Source organism: Vigna umbellata, chromosome 3 (assembly GCF_029865625.1).
Source record: "Vigna umbellata cultivar VRB3 chromosome 3, Vumbellata_1.0, whole genome shotgun sequence".
Lineage (NCBI taxonomy): Eukaryota > Viridiplantae > Streptophyta > Magnoliopsida > Fabales > Fabaceae > Vigna > Vigna umbellata.
In genome coordinates this window covers 19,814,394-19,839,052 of record NC_142167.1, presented here as the reverse complement: position 1 = coordinate 19,839,052, position 24,659 = coordinate 19,814,394, and the positions used below count along the sequence as shown (strand labels likewise).

General features: G+C 30.3%; 2 protein-coding genes across 2 annotated transcripts; one reads left to right on the top strand and one right to left on the bottom strand.

Moving 5' to 3' along the window:
- The first annotated feature begins 7,935 nt into the window (after positions 1 to 7,935).
- LOC124831562 (phosphatidylinositol/phosphatidylcholine transfer protein SFH8-like) lies at positions 7,936 to 13,037 on the top strand. The gene is made up of 14 exons (XM_088108986.1): positions 7,936 to 8,225; positions 8,316 to 8,619; positions 8,708 to 8,807; positions 8,947 to 9,213; positions 9,301 to 9,378; positions 9,519 to 9,620; positions 9,721 to 9,770; positions 9,894 to 9,993; positions 10,095 to 10,193; positions 10,315 to 10,428; positions 10,728 to 10,866; positions 11,601 to 12,001; positions 12,598 to 12,672; positions 12,757 to 13,037. The coding sequence occupies exons 1-14, from the start codon at positions 8,192 to 8,194 to the stop codon at positions 12,772 to 12,774; spliced, it is 1,881 nt and encodes a 626-aa protein (XP_087965112.1). The 5' UTR covers positions 7,936 to 8,191; the 3' UTR covers positions 12,775 to 13,037.
- On the bottom strand, positions 12,762 to 16,974 carry LOC124831576 (phosphatidylinositol/phosphatidylcholine transfer protein SFH3-like). Its single transcript, XM_088109491.1, has 10 exons — positions 16,652 to 16,974; positions 16,471 to 16,570; positions 16,015 to 16,281; positions 15,697 to 15,774; positions 15,527 to 15,628; positions 15,388 to 15,437; positions 15,052 to 15,151; positions 14,881 to 14,973; positions 14,720 to 14,776; positions 12,762 to 14,514 (listed from the first exon to the last, which is right to left on the bottom strand). The coding sequence occupies exons 1-10, from the start codon at positions 16,972 to 16,974 to the stop codon at positions 14,032 to 14,034; spliced, it is 1,653 nt and encodes a 550-aa protein (XP_087965617.1). The 3' UTR covers positions 12,762 to 14,031.
- Positions 16,975 to 24,659: the final 7,685 nt, after the last annotated feature.

Sequence of the window (24,659 nt, the reverse complement as noted above, 5' to 3'; positions counted from 1 at the left end):
GGTGGTTTTCTAATTCTAGTAGATCGTCTAGGAGAGTCATTTTCATGATTTACATTTTCTGCAGGGTCCTGAGTATGTTCATCATTTATGGTTACATTATCAATGGGAACAACAGTGTGATTGTGATCATCATTATGCATAAAGGGATTAGTAGATAAAGGTATCGAAACACACTGATCTTGTATAGAGGGGAAAGTAATGGCAGGAAATTCAGTTTCAAGAAAAACAACATTTCTAGAAACTTTAATAACGTGGCTATCAAGGTCATATGTAATGTAACCTTTAGTAGTAGGATGTAATCCGAGGAAGAGGCTGGGCTTGGCACGAGGATCAAGCTTTTGTCTATTGGAATGAAGAGTGCTAACATAACAAAGGCAGCCAAAGACTCTTAACCTGGAAATGTCAAAATCATTTTGATACAATCTGTCATATGGTGAATAATTATTGAGAAAAGGAGTAGGCATTATGTTAATTAAAAGAGTAGCATAGTTGAGGGCATATGTCCAAAATTGAGTAGAGATTTTAGAATGAAAAAGCAAGGCTCTAGTTACATTGAGAAGATGTTGGTGTTTCCTCTCAACTATACCATTTTGTTGAGGTGTTTCAATGCAAGAAGTTTGATGAACTATACCTTCAGAATTAAAATAATCAGTCATAGCAAATTCTTTGCCGTTATCAGACCGAATGATCTTGATGCTAGTTTTAAATTGATTTTTAACATATGCAATAAAATGAAGAATGTGTTGACGAGTTTCAGATTTATGTTTCATCAAATGTATCCAAGTATATCTAGTATAATCGTCAACAATGGTTAAAAAATATCTATGAGAATGCAAGGAGGGATTAGAGCATGGTCCCCAAATATCAATATGTATAAGATCAAAAGCATGGGAGGTACGAGTAATACTAGGAGAAAAAGGAAGACGTCTTTGTTTAGCAGTGTGGCAAGCATTGCAATTTTCAGTTCTAAAATCAATGTAACTATACTTTTGTCTCAAAATTTCTAGTCTTTTATCAGACAAATGACCTAGCCGATTGTGCCAAATGTTTTTACAATCAGATTTAGCAGGAGTGTGCTTATCTACAGAGTGAGTAAAATGCTGTGTAATGTTGGTGGATCCACGAAAGATGTACAACCCTCCATTGATATCAACTGAACCAGTCTTGTTGTTTGTTGTCAAATCCTGAATAAAACATTTTCCATTAGTGAAAGTAATACAGATATTATTATGTGCAACCAGCTTAGAGATAGAGATGAGGTTATAACAAAAATCTGGAATAAACAGAACATCTTTGAGAATAATATGTTCACTGATTTTAACAATGCCTTTATGCGTGGCGGTGGTTTGCATGCCATTAGGTAGATTAATGGTTACAGGAGTAATTTTTTCATAAGAGCTTAAGTGAGTGAGAGAAGAGGAAACGTGATCTGTTGCGCCAGAATCTAGAATCCAAGATATAATACCTTTGCCTTCATGAGAAGTAAGGGTAAAAACAGATTTACCTGTATCAGTTGAATTAGATATTACAGAACTGATCTGATTAGTTGATGAGGTTCCTGTGTCGTGAGAGGGCTTGATAAGAGTCAGGAGAGCTTGATATTGATGTTGTGTCAAGCGGACCTCTTGATCATTGGCATCTGAAGAACCATCATTCTTGGTATCTTGATTTGTAGTCATGAAACTTTTTCCATTATGGAGTTTATGACCCGGAGGAAACCCATGTTTCCTGTAGCAGACTTCAATTGTATGTCCAGTTTTTCCACAATGAGAGCAAATCTTCTTACCAGTAGTATTTTTGTTAGCTGGGAATCCATGTTTCTTGAAGCAAACCGATTCGTTGTGACCATTTTTACCACAGTATGAACAAGTGACAATGCCGACAGCAGCAACGTGTTTAATTTCCAACCCATTGAGAAAATTATTGGTCATAACCTGTCTTTCTTGTTGTACAACATAGGAAAAGATTTTTGAAATGGGAGGCATAGGATCCATAAGCAAAACGTGAGACTGAATGTTACCGTATTGTTCATTCAGTCCGCGAAGAAATTGTAGAGTCCGATCTTCATGCTTTCGTTGAGCAATTGTTGAAATAAGTTTGCAAGAGCACTTGATTTCACAGGAGCAGGTCGGTTCAGGACGAAAGTTGTCGAGCTCATCCCATATTATACGCAGCTTGGTAAAAAACTCTGTCACGGTTCTTTCCCCTTGTTTTAGAGTGGCGGCTTCATTTTGTAACTCAGAAATGCGTAGGAGATCTCCTTGGAAGAATCTTGATTTTAGGTCGTCCCATATGGCCTGGGCGCTATCCATCCAGAGGATGCTGCGGCGTATGTCCGGAGATACAGAATGTACGAGCCAAGAGACCACCATGTTGTTGCATCTTGTCCATGCGTGATAAAAATCAGCTTCCTTTTGCGGCGGTGTAGCGGTACCATCAATAAATTGAATCTTGTTCTTGGCACTCAAGGCTGTGCACATTGATTTGCTCCAAGCATGGTAATTGTTGGATTCTAAGAGAGGGGAAACAAGGGAAATTGCAGGGCTTTCGCTTGGATGAAGATACAGGAGACCGGAAGAAAGAGTATGTTCCTCCATCATCGTGGAATATCCTGTAAAAGAATAGGCAAAGAGAAGAAAAGAGGAACCAAAAAAAAAAAAATAGGGTTTAGAGGCGCAACAGAGCTCTTCAAAGGAAGAGCTCTGATACCATCATGGAAGAGCAACAGAAGATGCTCTTGAAGAATCATGTCTATGAACTGAGTGATTCGTGTGTGAGAATGTGCGCATCATGATGAGCAAGCAATGAAGACGAAAGACTTACAGAGTAGGCAGAAGCGGCAAAAGTAATCTTGGAAAAGCAGAATATCAAGAAAGAAGAATCTACACAATGATATTATGTGAATATAAAATGTATATTGTGTATATAAAAGTAAAGGAGTGCCCCTTATATATAGGGTAGCAGAGGAGCAAATAAAAAACAGTAAAATAGGAACAAAAAGGGAAAAACCAATTACGGAGCATTCTGACATAGGATGTCATAAGTTTTGAAAAGAAACAAGAAAACAAGGAAAAAAATAGATAAACAAAAGAAAGAAAGAAAGAATAATTATTTTCACTTAAAATATACATGTGTAATATAAAAACATACAATATATCTAAAATCAAAAGAATGACATGGTTCATCATTTGTACATAAAAAAGTTAACATTATAACTTAATCGAAGTCCAAAAATTCTCTGAGTAAGAATTGTTGGATCATCACTTCTTCAATGAATAGATAGAATATAATGAAAAAAATAATGAAAAAATACAAGGAAAAGTTTGTCCTTTTGTTAAAAATAAAGACAAAGGGAGAAATCATAAACGTATTAATGAATTTCTTAAGTAAAGAGAAAAAAACTGTATTTATCCATTTATTAAGTATGAAAATATGATAAAACTAAACTCCTTTACATAAAAATAAAGACTGCTCTAATTAAATTAAAAAAAACTAACAAAAATACACAAAAAGAAATCAACTGGATTGATTAAATTACAAAAATCTCTAGAAAAACACACTTATTATCAACAAACAAACGCTAAGCATCGTATAAACTAAGAATATTCAAAGTTAAACTGATTAAAAAAATCAATGGGACTTTTCAAATATACTTTTTCCTAAATTGAATGATTTGGTTTGAATTTCAAATTGAAAATCAATAATTTAACAAAACAAATTTTGTCGTATTTAAATGTAACGTTGTATGATTAATATAATTAATCAGTAACTCAGAATCAAACATGAATAGCATCTGCTGTTGCAGACTGTTTTAATGGTTTGCTTGTATTTTACTAAAAATACATACTTATTGAAACAAGAAAACAAATTTGTTTTTTAACTTTAAAATTGAGCAATTTTTTTTATATATATAAAAGATTGAAATTAAGAATATAACCTAATCACACAAAAATAGTTCATAACACGTATCTGTAATAAAAAAAATTTCATAGTATAATGTTTACTATTTCTTTTTGAAACAAATTTTTGGAGTTTTTTTTTTCGCTGAAAAGTATTTTTCAATTTTTTTTGAAGAAAAATGTTTTATAATTTTTCTATAGACCATGTTTAGTGATTTTATAATTACAAAAATAAAAAAAATCAATCAAAGGTCAAAATATTGATTTCCTTCCATTCACATTTTATATTAAATTTAAACCACACGTAACAAGAACAAAAAAAATCTATACATACAAGTGTTTATCATAAGATCTTTAATCTCATTTTCATTCTCATACGTCTATTTCTATTTTTAAGAAAAAAAAAAGAATATTAATTCTCTTAAGATGAAGTCCTATGTATTTAAGGAAAATCTTTATAAATTTTAAATGTTAATCTAATTGAAATGTCATGATATACGCATCTTATATTTTGAGAAAGTCAAATTTAAAAATTAAATACATAACTGTGAATGTAGACAGGGGGGATATATGATAACAAAAAGGCATCTACACAAAAAATATCTAATTATACAATATTATATTTTAGAGAAAAGATAATTACTCAAATAAAACATACAATCAACTGACATGTTTAAAACTCATCTGTGCAAGTAACGTGTTTTGAATAAAGGACAAAATAGAAATATTATTAAAATATTTTATAGGATTAGAAAAATATAATATTTTAAAAACAGAGACATCTTTTTATTTATTTTAGAGACATTTAAATAATAAAGTATTTATTGTGTATTCAACTTATTTTTTTGTCATGTATACTTATAAAACAAATTACCAAAGAAATATCAATATCAGTACAAAAAACCATCAACCTAGTAGAAACAGTTTAATTTAGAAGTTAGAATTAAAATAGAAATATTTTAATGCAACAATTTCAAACAAAGGGCACACTGCCGACAACATTTTATCTACAATTAAATTTATATTGCATTGGGTATTTTTGTATAGTATTGTATGATAGTTATAGTCAACGGTAAGTTATAATTCCGATCATCTATTGAACCTTCATTAAACTTAATTGAGTGTTAAGTAAATTAGTGATTCATGAACGAATACATTAATTTTAATTTTAATGTTAATCAACTTAAAATATATTTATTTACAATTTTGTCTTAATTAAGTCAACATTAATAAAAAAATTCATTCTAAACTCTATAAATAAAGACATGAGACAAAAATATACTATATACGCATTTACTCTTAAATTAAAGACCGAGTATAACTAATTTTGGCATCAGATAGTGTTTTCTTAATATATATATATATATATATATATATATATATATATATATATATATATATATATATATATTCTAACCAGTTTAATACAAATGGAAACTTATTTTTTGAATAACTTTTAGACTTCGAACCTCATTATATTACTGAAAATGTTAACCTCAGTCTCATATTCAAAACAAATATGATTTAATAATTTACTCAAAATAATTATATTAATATTTAATAATTTACTCAAAATAATTATATTAATATACATACTTGTAAAATCACTTCTATTCATCCCATTATACTATTAAAGCATATATATTTCATAAAAAGAAGACAATATATCAAATCTCGCGAATTTGAAGTTTGAAGTGTAATTATAAATATGAATCCACCAAACACGGTTCACAAACTCAGGCATTTTTTCTTGAAACACATGTTCTTAATAAAGACAACAACCACTATGAAAACATCGTACGTGAGACAAAATAACATTATAATAACAATTTTGTCTCTTACGTGTTTGTTTAAAAAACCAGATCATAAAAAAGTCGTCAAAATTTAAAAAATATGGAATCGAATTTTCCTTTCAATGGTTTTTTGCGTAATAATTAAGAATGCAACAATTAGAGGACATGCATGAATATGATCTCACGCGGGAATACCATTGATTGCCTCTCTTTGAAGCATTTATCATGAAAAAGAGGTTACTCAAATCAAAAGAACTAATAAAAAAGTTGCAACTTGTTTAGAAGTTAGCATAAAGTAAAAAGCATTATTTCATTACAAGGAAGATATTTTCCTTTTTTATTATTGAAGAATGAGAAAGGAAATCAGGTTAAGATAAAAAAATTATATATGCACAAAATTAGACAGATAATTACAAGACCCGTAAGACTTTTTATTTTTTATATAATGCAAAACAAAAGAAAAACCAAATTAAACAAAGTAAAACCACAAATTTACATAAATAAAAATTACACTGAATATTTTCTTTTATGATTTTATCTTAAAATACAATTTTTAAGAAATACATGTGGTCCGTAATAAGATACTAATGTACACTCTTTGTTATAATATCAATAAACCGCTTTAGTAGTCATTTTCTTGAGATATTTACATTGTTTTAAACATTTAAATGTAAAATATAGAAAATACTACAATTCACATTATATTTGCTTTTCATGTATACTATCTAGAAAAAAACTCATTTTTATTACGTGAAAAACTAAATTCTTGATATAGTAATAATGTTATTATTTTAGCAAGATTTATCGTTATTTTTATTTATTATGTTATCGAAATATTTATTATTTCTTAAACATACTATTATACCTCCTATTAAATTATTATTGGATCACCTAGTGTTTGATATATAAATCTCGATATAAAAAAAATGTGTTAAAAATTTTACATTAAAATCAATTTATAAAGTGAATATACATCTTATTTTATATAAATTAATTTTATAAATTTGAGTTAAACTTTAAATTAAGAACTAAAATATGAATTTAGTGATAACATAATTTGTTAAATATGTTTTTAGTCCCTAAACTATTGGTCGTTTCTAGTTTTCGTCCCTGTTTCAAAGTAAGGTACAATTTGGTCCTCATTCTTTTCGAAACGTTCGTTTTAGTCCTCGAAAACTAAACACTATTTAAAAATTTGATCCTCATTTAGCAATAAATGAGGACTAAAACCAAAATTCCGAGGACTAAAACGAACGTTTCGAAAAGAATGAGGATCAAATTGTATCTTACTTTGAAAGAGGGACGAAAACCAGAAATGACCAATAGTTTAGAGACTAAAAACATATTTAACTCAAAAGAAGATGACACGAGAGTTTACCATAAACAAATTAATATGTAATACGAGAAATAAAAAATAAAAAGAGTAACAGTTCAAAAAATGGAGAAAGAAAAGAAGAAACTGATGAAAATTCAAAGAGTTACCTCACCCGAAAAGATGGTCAACATCATCATCCACATCTGTTATAGCAATGCAACAACGACAAAGAAATTTCATAGAGGGTCCCGTTACGGATGTTTCATACGGATTTTGCCCTACAACCCTTCTTTTCGGCGATAATTCAGCTCTATCTTTTAATTTATTTTATATCAAGATCGTGATCTAACTTTCTTAATTATTTTCAATTTATTAAGACGTCCCATTTTCTTCACATGGAAATTATTCTACCCAAAATCATATCACTTATTTATTTATCTTTCGGCAATGGGTTGTTATAGTTAATTAAAGTAAATCATATAATGACACTTTGCTTTTTAAATTACTAAACGTGTAGTTGACCCTCTATGATTTTAGCGTATCTTAATTTCGTGTATATATATATATACCATCTTAGATACGAAACTTACATTAAAAATATTATAATATTTAAAAATATTATAATAATTGAACGAAAGCTTCGTCCTAGATTTTCGTGTGTGGTTGAAAAAACAAAGTTTAATTAGATGATTGGTGATAAATAAGAAAGAGAAGAATTTTGTTAATTTTTGGTGAGTGGTCAAGAGCAATAGGGTAGGCAGTAGCCACCAGTGATTAGGCTTGCTCGCTCACCAAATCACTCGATCTTTGCCATTACAAATTTCCTTTCCACCGCCACGTGTCAGTCTCTACAAGCTGTCCCTAACTTTCACCGGCTACTCCAGTCACCATACCTAAGAAACAAAATAAAATATTCCATCAGATAGGTGAGAAACTGGAAAAGCAAAACTCACTGTACGCACAGTGTCGCAGAGGGACAGAGCTAGAGCAGTGTCTGAGTGAAACATCCATTCCTTCCTCCTCCTCTTCCTCCTCGTGATTCCCGAACATTCTCTTCTTATTCCAGCTCCACGCGCGCGATTCCACTCTCAATACTCGCGCCATTCTTCTTCTTCTGTAAAAAATCTTAGGGTTTGCTGAATGCTGAATGCGGCTTTGCTCGCACACTGACTCTTCACATTACAATGTCCGGCCCTCTCGACCGTTTCGCCAGACCATGTGACTTCTCTTTCTCTATCGAACTCTTTTTTAGGGTTTTAGGTTTTCTTTTTTGCTGATGAAACGGTTTGTTTTGGCTCTGCCTTGCAGGTTTCGAAGGTTTTTCCGGGAGTGACGAGAAGAAGGAGCGGAGATCTGATTTTGAGAACTCCGAGGACGAACGGAGGACCAGAATCGGATCTCTCAAGAAGAAGGCGCTGAATGCGTCGTCCAAGTTCAAACACACGCTGAAGAAGAAGAGCAGCAGAAGGAAGAGCGATGGCCGCGTCAGCTCTGTTTCCATCGAGGATGTTCGGAATTTCGAGGAGCAGCAGGCTGTTGATGCATTTCGTCAGTCCTTGATCATCGACGAAATGCTCCCCGAAAAACACGATGATTACCATGTCATGTTAAGGTGTGCATTAACCAGATAAATGTGAGGTGTTAAATGAACAAACTCAATTAGTTTTTTTTTTTTTGCTTGATTTTTATACATTTTGCAGGTTTCTAAAAGCGAGGAAATTTGATGTTGAAAGGGCGAAGCATATGTGGGCTGATATGCTACAATGGAGGAAGGAGTTTGGTGCTGACACTATTATGGAGGTTAGTGCAGATTGGATTTGGATAATGTTTGATGTTTAGTGTAGGGTTCAAGATTAGCCTCTGTTATGGTTGGATTTGTTTGTTGTGGATTGCTGCATACTCTGGATAATATTTGCTTAATGTTTTGTGTTTGCTTTAGGATTTTGAGTTCGTAGAATTAAATGAAGTTATGAAGTATTATCCGCATGGTCATCACGGCGTTGATAGGGAGGGAAGACCTGTTTACATTGAGAGACTTGGGAAAGTAGATCCGAACAAACTTATGCAGGTTACAACCATGGATAGATATGTGAAATACCATGTACGGGAATTTGAGAAAGCTTTTAAGATAAAGTTTCCTGCTTGCACAATTGCCGCCAAAAGACACATAGATTCAAGCACCACGATATTAGATGTTCAAGGAGTGGTATGTTGCTGCTAATTGTTCCTCATTGTATGTGTCTGTGTGTTCCTGTGACATACGGCAAATTTATGGTGTAGTTTCAACTTTTAGGGCCTCAAGAACTTTACAAAGTCTGCCCGGGAACTAATTTTGCGGTTACAAAAGATTGATGGTGACAATTACCCTGAGGTGAGTAATATCAGTTTGTGTGTAATCTTGTATTACGTTACGTTCCTGTTTTGATTTCATCCAAAAATTTAAAGAATAACTTTTACCAAGGTGTCAATGGTTGAGGATGATTGATATGTTTTTTCTTATTAATGATACAGACTCTTTGTCAAATGTTTATCATAAATGCCGGCCCTGGATTTAGGTTACTGTGGAACACCGTCAAGTCTTTCCTTGATCCCAAAACAACTTCAAAGATCCATGTATGTAAAAAGTGCTGTTTTGTAGTTGCTTAAGGCTCCTTTTTTTGTTGGTTTATGAATGCTGACATTGCTTGGTGCCTGTTTGGAAAATATTCCTTAGGTTCTTGGAAATAAGTATCAAAGCAAATTGCTTGAAGTAATCGATGCCAGGTACACAATGGGCCTATTTCTCTATAACCAAGTGTTAGAAATTTTGTAATTTATATGCTTGTATTAATAATGTATTTAACCATCACCAACACTTTGCTTAATATTTTTGTGCACTTAATGAAGCGAGTTGCCGGAATTTCTGGGAGGTACATGTACATGTGCAGATCAGGGTGGTTGCCTCAGATCTGATAAGGGACCCTGGAAAAACCCAGAAATTTTGAAGGTATGCACTGATGTTTCTTTCTAAAAGGCTCAACACTTGCTATATGATACGAATCTTGCTACATGCTAACTGTACTGTTAATTGCACGGGGAAATTTGCAGATGATTCTTAGCGGTGAAGCACGAAGAGCAAGGCCTGTTGTAAAAGTTCTAAACAGTGAAGGAAAGGTTATTGCATATGCCAGACCACAATACCCAATGGTAATATGTTGTATGGTTTATTATTGCTTGAACCTGGTGGAGGCTGAATTGATTCCTTTGTACTTCTTCAGGCCCCTTTTCATTTTGTAACCTTATTGACTGTGTCACTTCTTTCTTGCAGGTAAAAGGTAGTGACACATCCACAGCTGAATCAGGGTCTGAAGCTGAAGATATTGCTTCTCCAAAAGCGATGAAGAGCTACTCTCACCTTAGGTTGACACCTGTTCGTGAGGAAGTAAGTGTTGATTTTCTGCTAGGTTTACTCACAGTTTTCATTAAATTGGTAGAATTTTCAATTCATTGATTGTAGTACTTCTGTGCTGCATCTCCACTTAATTTTACTGGCTGCAAAATTTTCTTTGATCATTCTTGCACTCGTTACCTTTTGATCAGTTGTATTTATATGCAGAAGATATTCACTATAATTAATGATTTAATGAGGATGATCAAAATATATTACTTCTCAAGGAACTTGTTCTTAGGATTTTCCCTGGTCTATTCCAAACAGAGAATTTATTTACATTTTGTGTTCAGGCTAAGGTTGTTGGAAAGTCGATCTATGTTGGTGGTGGTAACTTGGCTGGGTATGATGAATATGTTCCGATGGTGGACAAAGCTGTTGATGCTGGCTGGAACAAACAAGCATCACTCCAGAGGGCTCAAACTTCAAAAGGTAAAACAACTTTAGCTTATTGTTATTATAGTTATCTGTTGTATGAATCTTCTCACGGTTCTTATTCATAAAAAGAAAATAACACCAAAGGTTAAAACATAAGTGCGTTGTTTAAGATCTTGTATCTGCATTCTGTTCTAAATATCAGTTAAAACTTGTTTCGTTAGCAGCATAGTGACACTATTTGTGCTTTAACTTTTGCAGGACATTTGATGGCTGTAAGTGCGTCAATGTCATCAGTTTTTGCCTTATGCTGTGTCATTATACAAAAGATTATACCCCAATTGAATCATGAATTTTGGTTAATCAACGTTTGATTCAAATTAACTCAATTTTTGATAGGCTATTGAAGGCATGACTTGATTTTCTTTTGCCGCTTATGCTCTTGTTAGTAATCCTCCCCCCTTGTTTTTATAATCTAATGCCCTCGTGTTTTAGAATTTCGAATGTTTTACTGTGATGATAAATGGTGTTTTATATCGGGTGTGTTCTATAATTTCTAGTCCGTAGGAGACAAACTGTTTCGGGACCCACACTTGAGAGTTTAAGGTATTGGAACAGTTGGTCCCTAACTTGGCATTTTTGTCAGGGCGGGATTTATATGGGATTATAAGCAATTGCATAAGTCCTTGTCTTTTAAGATTTAGGAAGCGTTAGTTCTTTTCTTGTTTTCTTGATTTGAATTTTTTGATTTAATTTTCTTCAGGATTGTTAAATTGAATTTTGTATTACAGGAACACCTTCCCTCCCTGATCCTCCACAAACTCCCATAGGGGTTCGAGCTCGGATGTTGGGGGCTCTAACTGCTTTCTTTATGATGCTGTTTACCCTCTTCCATTCAGTCGCATACCGTGTGACCAAGAAACTTCCTGCCTCACCATCTAATGAGGATCAGTGCACTTCAGAGACACCCGTTAGTACAACAAGCGAAGACAACCATCCTCCGTCACAAACTCCAGCACACACAGAGGCAAATCTCCTTTCCTCAATGGTGAAAAGGTTAGGTGAGCTTGAAGAGAAGGTTGACACACTCCAATCTAAGCCATCTGAGATGCCTTATGAGAAAGTGGAATTGCTAAATGCTGCTGTATGTCGGGTGGATGCTTTGGAAGCAGAGCTAATTGCAACTAAAAAGGTAGTATGCTATACTTTCGCTTTTCCATAATTCTTTTAAACACTGCAGTCGTGATAATTACGTTGAGGTGTTTCCATCTCTTATTTTATCTGTTATCTTTAAATGCAAAACCAAAATCTTACCTTTCCTGTTAGCTGGTCGCCACAAGAATATATCGATGAGCACATTCTTAATGAATAAATGCAATATTTTCATGTCTGTTTTTTTTTTAAATTCTAACCAATTTTTTTTGTCTATATGGAACTAAGGTATGATAGTTATTTTAAGTTAAAAAATCACACGATATTTTGCTTGCCTATATCACCTCTTAGCCAATCAGAGTATATGTCGTGTGTTGGTTGTTAAGCGGGTGTATCTGTGTTATGGCAGTTTCGTTATTTTAGATTTTAATTCCTGTATAGTTTCGTTTAATGGTGAAATAGGAAAATTTGTTATTGCAGTTGTGCTTTTGCTCTCATACATGTATTTTTCTCTCCTATTTATGTTTGGGTGTGAATTTCATATTTGACCGTGAAAATGTGATGAGTACTTAGTTTCTTACTGTTTCCTTACTTGAAGAATACTGTTACATTTGTACTTTCTGGATTGTTCGATAGGCTCTATATGAAGCATTAATGAGGCAAGAAGAGCTGCTTGCTTACATTGATAGTCAAGAAGAAGCTAAGTCGCGGGTAAGTTTGTCTCTTTTATATTTTTTAATACAGTTTTATGGATATTATGCAAATCTCTGATATTTATTTATTGCTGTTTATCAGAAGAAGTTTTGCTGGTGAATTTTGGCTGGCTGATACAGGGACTCTGGGAGAGGGCATTTTTTCGAATCATGGTGTTCCTAGTGCCGACACCTTGCACATTAGGTTGATCCCTGAACACTAATTTTCTGTTTAATGCGTACACTCGAGAGTTGTGTCAACCTCGTGTATAGCTAATAGCTTTTTTTCCGGATTAAAAACAACCCTTGTTTTTGCTCTCTGCCCACCTTTATTATATTTGGTGTGATTGTCTCGTTAATTGGAGAAGCGTGCCCTTCTGATGATCTCATGACTTTCCTTAAATATTAATCGATTTGGGGGGATATCGAGGGGAGACAAAGCTAAAAAATAAATAACCCCTCAACAACATCATAGGTGCTGAAGCATTTAGGAAACGGGACATATTTCGTGTTAAATCCCGTATAAATAAGGCACGCGAACAATGGTAATTTTATTTCTCAAATTAGAAGGTAATGATGGTAAAGGGCTTGTGCGTACATGATACAATACAGTAAATATGTGGATTCGTTTGGCGTAACCTTTTTCTGCTGTCGTAGATGGTTGAAGTGAAGTTCCGTTTGTCAGTCAAATAGCAAGTAGAGTGTCTTAGACGGTTGGAACCAACTTCACTTCATCACAGGGACGACTTTAGTACAACAGGAACTGGGGATTAAGCTGACGAAAACGTCTGTCATTTGGTTCAACTAGTTAGTGCAAGGACATTTTGAGAAAAACAATGTTCTAATAATATCAAAATTTAACAATGTTGCCTTTGCGATCATTTTCGTTACATGGTTATGCTTTTATGCGTAAACACAATTGTGAGAGTGTCCTACTGTCTTAATACATAATATTTAATTGGAATAGAGGAGAAATTATACAAGGTGAATGTAATAGGATCCGATGGGGCTGATAAAAGGAACGCCTCCAAGAATATACAACTCATGCTAATGTTAATATTTGATTGAGGTCAGACAGCAATTGACACCCAACACCTTACCAGAGGAACTGCAATCACGAACCCGAAATCTTGTGTAAGGAGGGAAAACACTACACACAGGAAACAAATTATTATATCTTACAAACTTCACATGACTCACGAACGCAACGTGATAGATACTATATCAAAGTCAAGGTTCGTATGACTCACCGTCCTCTTCTTTTTCTTTTTATCAATTTGACCTTGAAGCTCCACTTGTCGGATAAGGGCATCGTCAAGTGACTAAGAAACAGAAAAAAATACAAAAAATGTAAGACTTTTTTTTTTTTAATCATATATCAATCAATGTTATTCTCAAATGATGATGAGGTTGTAGTATGAAGGAAAACCAATAATACCTTTTTGGTAATAGCCAAGTCTTGTTCTAGCGTACTGATTCTGCTAAGAGCCTTATTCAGCAATTCTTCCATCTCAGCTGGTATGTCAGGTTTCTTAGAGAGGATATTCACCTTCTCTTCTAGTTCAACCATGCGCTTAATCATGGACATTTGATCATCCATGCAAATTGCAGGTGCTTTCATTTTGTTATCATTACTATGTGCTGTGTTACTAAACAAGTCAGTTCCAGTGATTTTTCTTGGCACTTTCTTTGCCAGGCGGATAACTGTTATCACTGCCATAAGAACGGACATGATTCCACCAGTAAAAGGGATTCTAAACTTATTAGAATTACTGTTGCTAGACAAACAATTTTTAGAAAGGGCTAACTGATCTTTTTGTTCTGCTTTTTCCCAAGATGAATTCACTGGGGCAAATGCCACCTGCTAATGTGCAAAGGGAGTACCCAAAGAGATGGTCAATTCTGCAGTTATGTTCTTATCAAACATTTGATTTATATTTCATGCAAAAAGTTCTTGTTCCTCACCATGAAAATTACGGAATGTTATTCAGATACATAGGCTAGAGTTTATAGATAAATACACATAGAATGGAAACATCAAATGATCGAAAATCTAAGAAACTTACTTCTGGAGCAGAACAGGGATCCTCCATGGCTGCAGATTCTTTAAAAGAATCGCATTCCTAAGATTATAGGAAAACAAATCAAGTCATCAGATTTTCTGACAATGGCAAGAAAGTTTCAGAGCAAAACTTAATTTGAAATTGTAAGGTAGGTAACTGATTACCTTTTGGCATTCTGTATCATCTTCAATTATGGTTTTCACTTCGATCCCAGATAAAGTTTTCCTCTTGCACTTTCCTGCTCCATTTTGAACCATCTAGTGCATCCAAACAAAACATCACTTCATTACTATCTTTTCCTAATCGCACAACTAAAAAAAAATTGAGCTTACTACCTTCAAGACTTCTGGGTCATTCCATGGTCCCTTGTCTGAAAGCAAGCAACCACCTTTGTCTTCACAGGTACAAGTACCACCCAAGAACTCTGGAAGTTCACTGGTAAATGATATAAGAACAATGTGTTATGTATGGCCTTGAATGGTATATTGTTCTTCAATCACATATGATGTACACCATGTTAAAAGAACATCCTCGTTAATGAGTATGATCCGAGATTGTCATTAATGTTTACTCAATCTAAACTGTCTCTCAGCATGTCGTCAATGTGATAAACTTGAATTCGGATGAGAATGAGAAAAAACACTTCAGTGAGAATGGAGAAAAACATTCACCTGGCATCAATGATTTCAAGTAACTTGCTCTGGTATTTGTTACCTAGGACCTGGCAAATAAAGCAGTAATCTATTGAGATCTCCTGCTTAACTGAAACCAACATTGCTTGGAGGTGAAAAGTATATAAAAATTGCTTACATGGATTTTGGCGGTGGTCTTAGGATCAAGGAATGACTTGACAGTGTTCCACAACAGCCTAAATCCTGAACCAGCATTAATGATGAACATACGGTTTAAGGTCTGAAAAGAAAAGTTCAGTCAGGTTAAATTCAGAATGTGACATTTTAGTCAGGAACGTGAAGTAGTACCTCAGGGTAGTTGTCACCATCAATCTTCTGAAGACGTTGGATGAGATCCCTTGCAGCTTTGTTCATACTTTTGAGACCCTGAATACAGATGCTAGTCAGCAATCATGTGAAACTTCTTTTACATACAAAACAGGTGATAATATGATATTCGACGGAGTTGAGATACAGATGTCACCTCCTAAATGTAACTTATGCATGATATAATTTAATTAAGGTGTTATTGTGAACTTGTACTCTTTCTGGTTTGTTTGTAAAAGGAACAGAAAGTAAAAGCTACACATGTGGTATTATAGTATTGCTGCATATTTTCATACATACCACTCCTTGCACATCCAAGATTGTTGTGCTTTGGTCAATGTGTTTCTTGGCTGCAATGGAACAAGCAGGGAACTTAACAGCGAATGTCCTCTCAAACTCTCTCACATGGTACTTAAGATAGCGATCCAAAGTTGTGACTTGCAACAGCTTGTTAGAGTCAACCTGACCCAACCTTTCTATGTAAACAGGTTGCCCTTGCTTATCAACTCCATGATGCCCTTGCGGGTAGTATTTTAGGACTTCTTCTAACTCCTTGAATTCAAAATCCTAAACGGGACAATGATAAAATGAGGTTTGCATTCAATATATTATGATGTAAATTTTAAAATGTAATTCTTATAAGTCTAGGTTTGTATCTATTTATATATATTATAAAATGGTGGTATCTATTAGACTTTCAACAAACATAAAAGTATATCTATGGACATTGTTTTTTCTTTATCCACAGGAAGTTACCTCCAGAATTGTGTCAGCACCAAACTCCCTCCTCCACTGAAGCATATCTGCCCACATTTGTTTTGTTTTCTCGATTTCATATTTTCTTGCTCTCAAGAATCTAGGCCACCATTTTATATTACAGCTATTAGTAAATCAGCAAATTGACAAGAAACTAAGTCATAAGGTCTGAGGGGTAAACCTTAACATCATATGATGATCATCATGCTTTGAGGGTAATAGCTCTTCTAAGATGAGTGTTTGGCGAAAAGCATCAACTGATTGCAACTCTTCTGCATCAACTTCATCCTCAATTGCAATAGACATAACCCTGCTATGCCTTCTCCCCTTCTTTTGCAAGGAATGCTTGAACTTTGAAGATGCACTGATTGCTACCTTCTTTAAAGAGCCAAGCTTTGTTTTCTTATCATCCTCTGAGTATTCCATCTCAGCACCTGTTTTTGCATAACCCAAATTACTCACAGAAGTTTCAAAAGGAAGACAAGAAATTCGCAAACTAGACATCTTCATCCTCCTGTTTTATTTTTGTTATTAACAATAAACAACATCCGATAATAGCACAACATTATTCAAATAAACTACATTATTATGAACTTTAACATATAAGTTATGTTAATACAGCAAAAACCCATCGATCATTTTCTATTATTACCACAACATTAATTTGAATTTTAGCTTCTTTCTTTTTGTTATGAACCTCACATTACAATCACTCTATCCGTTTTAAGAATAAGATCTCTCTCATATACCCATAAGGCAAATAATCATGCATTAATTGATAATACGTTCAGAGACAACTACAAAGGCAATCAAAGATCTGAATCATCTCGATTTCCATCAATGATTCCTCTAACTGGTGAAGGAGCTTTATAATAAAAACATTCTAAATAGCAAATGCTTGTCAGATATATATAATCATCTGATTTCAGCTTTCTTCAATTTTCATTCTTCTCATCTTCATACATAGAACATGTCAACATGCAAACAAAACAGTTAAATTCAAACGTCATTACCTAAAGGGTGTGGAAAAATCGATTTCACAGCACATGCATAACATATATAAGTAATCAACCAAGAACGAAAAGGGAATGAAATTGGAAAACATAGATTTTACCACCTTTAGCAGGTCGATCTGTGATGGTTACGGAGGGCACAGCTACAATGTCACACATGATTAATTATCGAACCTCGTAAGCTCCTCAAATGAGAACAGACGTAAGGTAGAAGAGAATCAACAGTATTTACTCATGCGCCTACTCCTTAGCTTAAGCCATCAAATAACATCATGCATGTCAGAAGCTGAAAAACCATTTCTTTTAAACACCAATATGAACCCTTTTTCAATTATATTCATCATACATTGGAAAAGGAAACATCAAAGCCAAAAGCATAAAGATATGCTTACAATGATACATATAATATTGATACAATGCAGTTGAAGAAGGTATGTTGAACCTAAGGGGGTTCAAAAAGTTGATGAATCAACATGAGAGAGAGAGAGAGAGAGAGAGAGAGAGAGAGAGAATGGAGTAGAATAGTAGATGAAATACCTCTTGTTGCAGGAATATAGGCGTTGCAGAAGCAAAGAAAACGTAAATTTATGATCCGAATAAGTCTGTGACAATATATAGAAGTGCCAGAAAAAGAAGCGAGGTTGGTGCAACTCATTTTTAGGGTTTGCTGTTTTTTGTTTGTTTACTTATATTATTGCATCGTTCTTTTCGAGCTTCTGTTTCTACTAGAAGGAATACAGATGGAGATGGTGTTGGCGAAATGCATGCAGCTCCATTCTTTCATATTCTCTCCACTACGCAACCCTTTCTATATATTCTTTACTATGCTTCTATTCTAGGTTTTTTTTAACATATATGTTTATTTATTTATTTATTTATTTATATAGTATGTAAATTTAACTTATAAAATTCTATGAGTAGTTGAATTACTTGTAATTGTATAAAAATTTATGTATCATTTTTTTTTTGTATTTTATTAGTGGTTGAACTTTTGGTAATAATCCTGCATTATTTATTGATAAACGTCTTTGTAATACTTTTTTTTATTGGCGAGATCAATTATTATATACGATTTCTTTATCATGTGGGAAATTGTTTAGTGAATATAACAAAGTTAACAAAAAAATCATTTCGATAGTATTAGGTACATAATTGTGATTGGTTAAAAATAATTTTAACTAAGGTTAATTTGTTAATGCCAATTAAAAAAATTGATCAATTTTAATAGCAAAATAACATCAATCCAAGATCAATTAAAAACTATCATTATTGGTATTTTTTAAGTTATTAAAAATTGTTCGATATTTAACCAAACTTTTTTACAGAATGATAAGTGAAATATTTTATTTGAATAAACAATTAAAATTAATTCAAATTCAATCTATTTGAATATTTTATAAATTATGAAACTCTCTCTAAATACAAAGTTGAAGTATGCTTTAGAAAATATTTCTATATATTTTGAAATATTATAATTTACTTTACTGAACTTGTTGTATTGGTAATGTTAGCTAGCGAATTATACATAAATGTATGTGATTTAGCTTTGGAATATTATGATTTTTTTCACCGAAATAGGCAAAAAATGATTTTAAATTTACGTATTTAAGTAATATCCTTTTTTACAAATATAGGTAAATTGTTGGACCAAGACGACTAATGAAAAAGTTATATCTTTCCACACGATTTCACTCTAACCTATAAAAAAACGTAATATAAATTAACTAAATTATTAAAAAATGAAGATTTAAAAGATATACGATTTCTATAGTTGAAGTCGTATATCCTTTTCAACTTTTTAATAATTTAATTAATCTAAATTATATCTACTTAATATAAATTAATGAAAATATAATTTAAATAACACAATTTTAATAAATGTTATATAAAATTAATTAATTGACAAAATTAGAAAACAAAATTAATTTAATTACAAACATAACTAATACTATCAAATATATATAATTCGTTATATTTAAAAACATAAATTATTAATTAAAATGATTTAGATTAATTAAAATTTTAATTAATAATTTATGGTTTTAATTAATAGTTTATGTTTTTAATTAATAATTTATGTTTTTGATTAATAATTTATGTTTTTAATTAAAAGTTTAATTAATCTAAATATTTTTTAATTAATAATTTATGTTTTTAAATATAATTAATTATATATATTTGATATACAATTATGTTTGTAATTAAATTAATTTTGTTTTCTAATTTTATCAATTAATTAATTGTAGACAATATTTATTAAAATTATATTATTTAAATTATATTTTCATTAATTTATATCAAGTAGGTATAATTTAGATTAAATAAATTATTAAAAGGGAGTATACGTCTACATCTTTACTTTTTTAATAATTTAATTAATCTAATTATTTTATATATTAGATTGAAGTTGTGTAGTAAACACGACTTTTTTATTTAAAGTCGTCTAATCTTCTCATAACTTGTCTACTTTTTTAAAAAAATTGTTTAAATATATAAATTCAAAATATTTAGTTGGAAAGCCCAATATTATGATATAGTATCCTTATTTTAAAATTGTATGTGATTTGGAGCTCTTATAATGCAAAAAAGCAGTATATTGAGTTAAGTTTTGGTTGTTATAATTGGTTTATGTTTTGAATATGATATTCTATCTATATATTGAAGATTTGACCTTTTTTGTATTTCATCTTTTGAAAACTACAACTCTTTCTTTTCTGTTTGGTATCTCATAAGGATAATGATACTTTGAGAATATTTTTTTGACAATATTTTAACATCATTTACGTGTCATTTTGTGATTGGTCCAAAATTACTCCACAATCAATAATAATAATCATAAACACTAACATGGACCAATCACAGAATGACACATAGATGATATTACAATATTGTCAAAAAAAATGTTGTTAAAGTATCATTATCCATCTCATAAATCCTTTTCTCAACACATCCATTTTTGTTGCGCCTTCTATGCCACCTATTCAACAATATCAACATCAATGAACTACTTCCATTTTCATAACCATATGATCTTTTTCTCCTTGTCTGTGTGCTAATCTGGCCATTCATAGTGTAGTTGCTCCCTGCATGAGATTGGGAAAAACTTACAATGGAAGAAAGTAATGATTATTAAAATAAAGCTTCTTCTTATCTTGAAAGTTGAAATTGCACCTGAATACATAAGATTATCCAGCATTTAAAAATACCAAGATTAAATGTAGTAGCTAGCATATCTATAATAATTAATTTTGTAATTGATTGACTTTAGACTAATATAAATAAGATTATATATTAATTAGAAATAAGATGATTTCATACATATAAATTTTATTTATTTTATAGTATTAAATTAAGTTTAAAATTTATTTTATAAGATGATTTGTTATTTATTAAATTTATCGTGTTATTTCTTATCATATCATATTTAATATTTCGTTAGATATATGTGTTTTAGCATAAAGGAATTGTGTTGAATATTTCATATTTATTAATTGGTTTTATAGGATTAAATTAAAGTCAATTTTTTAAAAAAATTAAATTTTATATTATAAGTGAAAGTATTCAACCATATAGAATAAAATATGTATAAATTTATTGTTTTAATATTTTGGACTAAAAAATAATAATTTAATTTTGACTCACATTTTATTAATGAATCTTTTAGTAAATCCTTAAAAGTCCATGGCTGATTTGTGTGAAGGCATATGGTTTTTAACTTTAAGAAGGCTTGTTGGTGCAAAAAGAAAAAGAAGGAAGAAGACAATGGAAGGTTCATTTTTTCCAACTACTTCCATCTACCAAGAGAGAATATAATGGCAATAGGCAAGTTCATGCTACCATTAACCATCAAATATTTATTTTCCGCATTTTCATGAGCATCAATGTATAAATGAATTTTGTTTTTTTTTTTCATTGATAATAATATTTGACAACATTTTAATATCATCTACATGTAATTATGTGATTGGTATAAAATTACTTTATAATTAGTAAAAATAATCATAAATATTAATATAAATTAATGACATGTAAATAATATTAAAATATTATAAAAAAATATTATATCCGTTAAAAATCTTTAACTAAATAATATTATCATTAAGAAACAAATGCTGATAGACTGTAATAGTAAGCATCATCGGAAGCCATATGCCCAAATAATGACAAAACAGTATTCGCAGACAATAACGGATAATATATTTGAACATTAGTGTTACTCAATTATTATTATTTAAATCGAGATTTATAGGTTCTTTAAGGGACAACATTCCACCACAATTATGATACTTCATTCAAAATTTATCAGTTTCGCAATGTTATATATATTTTTTATCATAGTCTTACTCTTAGAAAAATCTTAATAAATTAAAAGAAATACATATACATTGAAACAAATTTTTATTATTTTTTATATTATTCTTTTAATAAAATAAATTTTAAACTTAACTCAATTTTACAAATATAAAATTTTCAATAAAACAATATTTTTTTTATCACAGTCTTATTCTTAAGAAAAATCTTAATGAATTAAATATATATATATATATATATATATATTTTATATATATAGTTGTATATAATGTTTTTAATATTGAAATAAATTTTTGTCAATATACAAATTATTTGATATTATTTTTTAATAAAATATAGGTTTGACCAAATAAGCAAACTTTAAAGTAAAGTTTGTTTTTACATATGTATTTTAAATTAATCTTATTTAGCATACTTTTGTGTCAAGATATACATATTTTATGTGTAAAACTATATATTAATTGATGATATGATGACAAATAAAATAATACATTTAACATACCATAAGTTTTATTATAATAATAATAAGTGAATCTTTTAAAAGTAAAATAACATATAAGAAACCATATAATAATAGCTTATAAACTGTGGTGTGTTCTGTTGATGAAGACATGGTCAAGATTCCATAAAAAAGAATCTTAAATAAAAATTAAATATAAGTGTTTAATAGCAATTAATTAACAAGATGTATGATGTGATTGCCACGTGGACGACTAAGATCAATAAGTCAAACATACTATGCAATTTGATAGGTGTCATGGGTATAAGAATTTCCCGCCATTACCAACGTGGGGTCCGCACTTTGTATTATATTACATTTTTAATTATCCTCGTATTTGAATTCCAAGAATACCCTCGCAACCTCAATATTATTACCAAATTAAACTTCTATTATATTAATAGTAACAGTCAGCTAATTTATACTGTTAGTTTGATTTTCTTTTGGTTGAAAGTTTGATAACGTATTTTTACAAAATATATAATTTGGTTTTAAAATTATTTTATAATTTATTAAAATAATTTAATATTAATACTTTTATTATTTTGATTCAGAACTTATTTTTTAATTTTAAATATATTAAATCAATATTAAATTAATATATGGTAATTGATTTTTATAACTGCTATCCTTCTCAATATTGTAAAAAGAAGTACCATTATAATAATACGTCTGTGTGATGTTAAAGATAACATTATTATTGATAGATAATTAAATTAAAAGTAAAACTATTTATATACATTTAAAAATTAAAAAGGCTAAAATTATGTACAAAATATACAAAAATTAAAAATAAAAGAAATGAATTTTGAGCAAGTTGATAGAAGATCAAAATGATCTTTAAACTATTTTTCAATAAAACTTTTGTATGACTTTTTCATGACTGACTAGCCGTGTATGATTGTTGAATTATCTGTATATAAGTTACTGGTCAATATAAATTGTATGTATTTTGAAATAATGAGAAAAAGAAAAAAATTATTAAAAATACAATTTTAGGCTTTTCAGCAATTAAATAATTTTTAATTTTAACCACTATTCTTGGATTCTAATTAATGTTTTATGAAGAGAACACATATCATTTAGATATAATCATATAAAAGTAAAATTGTTTATTTAAAACCATTATTAAAATTTTGGTAAAAGAAATCATGAATAGAAATAAATTATTCTCATATGAGTTTATTCAAAATGAACCATTACATAAAATTAGTTAATACATTCTTTCAAATACATTAAAATTTAATAATATTTTTCTAATTTTATAATGCAAAACCTTTTAAAGCTAAATGATTTGTTTGATTAATCTTCCATGTATATATGATTTATTTAATAAACATCATATCTATTTATTAAATTTTTATTAAATGATTTCTATAAATTTTAATATAGTTCACAATTTAAAAACGTATTTTTTTTAATTAACCTTACAATATATATATATATATATATATATATATATATATATATATATATATATATATATATAGAAAGATGTGGCTCTATTGAATAGATTAAACAGGACTATATAGCGTTGTTGTATATGTTAATAAAATTGTTCTATACAAAGAAATTATTTAATAAGATTTAATAAATTAATAAAATGAATATATTTAATACAATTAATTAATTATTTATTAAATGCTTTCTTACAATAATATTACAAAAATGTAACACTAATTAAATTAATATATGTACCCATTTGAACCAAAATAGTTTTATCCTTTTATAAATTTTCTCAATTTTGTATTCTTTCAAATTACATTTATGAATCATCTATAATAATATGTAAAAAAATGTATTCACTATAAAACTGAATATAATTTATATACTAAAAACTTATTTATCTATTATTAAAATAATTATATAAAATAAATATTTTATTCTGAACTAATATTCAATATATTTTTTATTTTTTAAATGTCATAATTGGCGTTAAATGAATACAAGTTCCTTATCCTAATATTATTAATCCTTTAGATTGTTGAATTTTTTAAATATACTGCTAAATTTTAGTTTTAAAATCAATTTCTTAATAACTATTTGTCATTTAATTCAATTAATACACCTTAACATTGCAGTTGATCTTTTAATTTAATTTATTTATTTTTAAATTCAAAACGTTTATTTAGTACAGTATAAATTTGGTTATATATAATTAAATATTTGTCTTACATAAAATAAATGCGTATGGGCTTGGCGGAAGGGCATTTATGAGAAAGTGAGAAAAGATGTATAGAAATTCACTATACGGTAAGGGGTAACGTACATTGCAGAGAAACGCATGTCTACGTCGCATGTCTACGTTTCTGCGTGCCACTTCACGTCAACTGTGGTTTTGGATTTTCTTCTCTCTCCATTTGGCT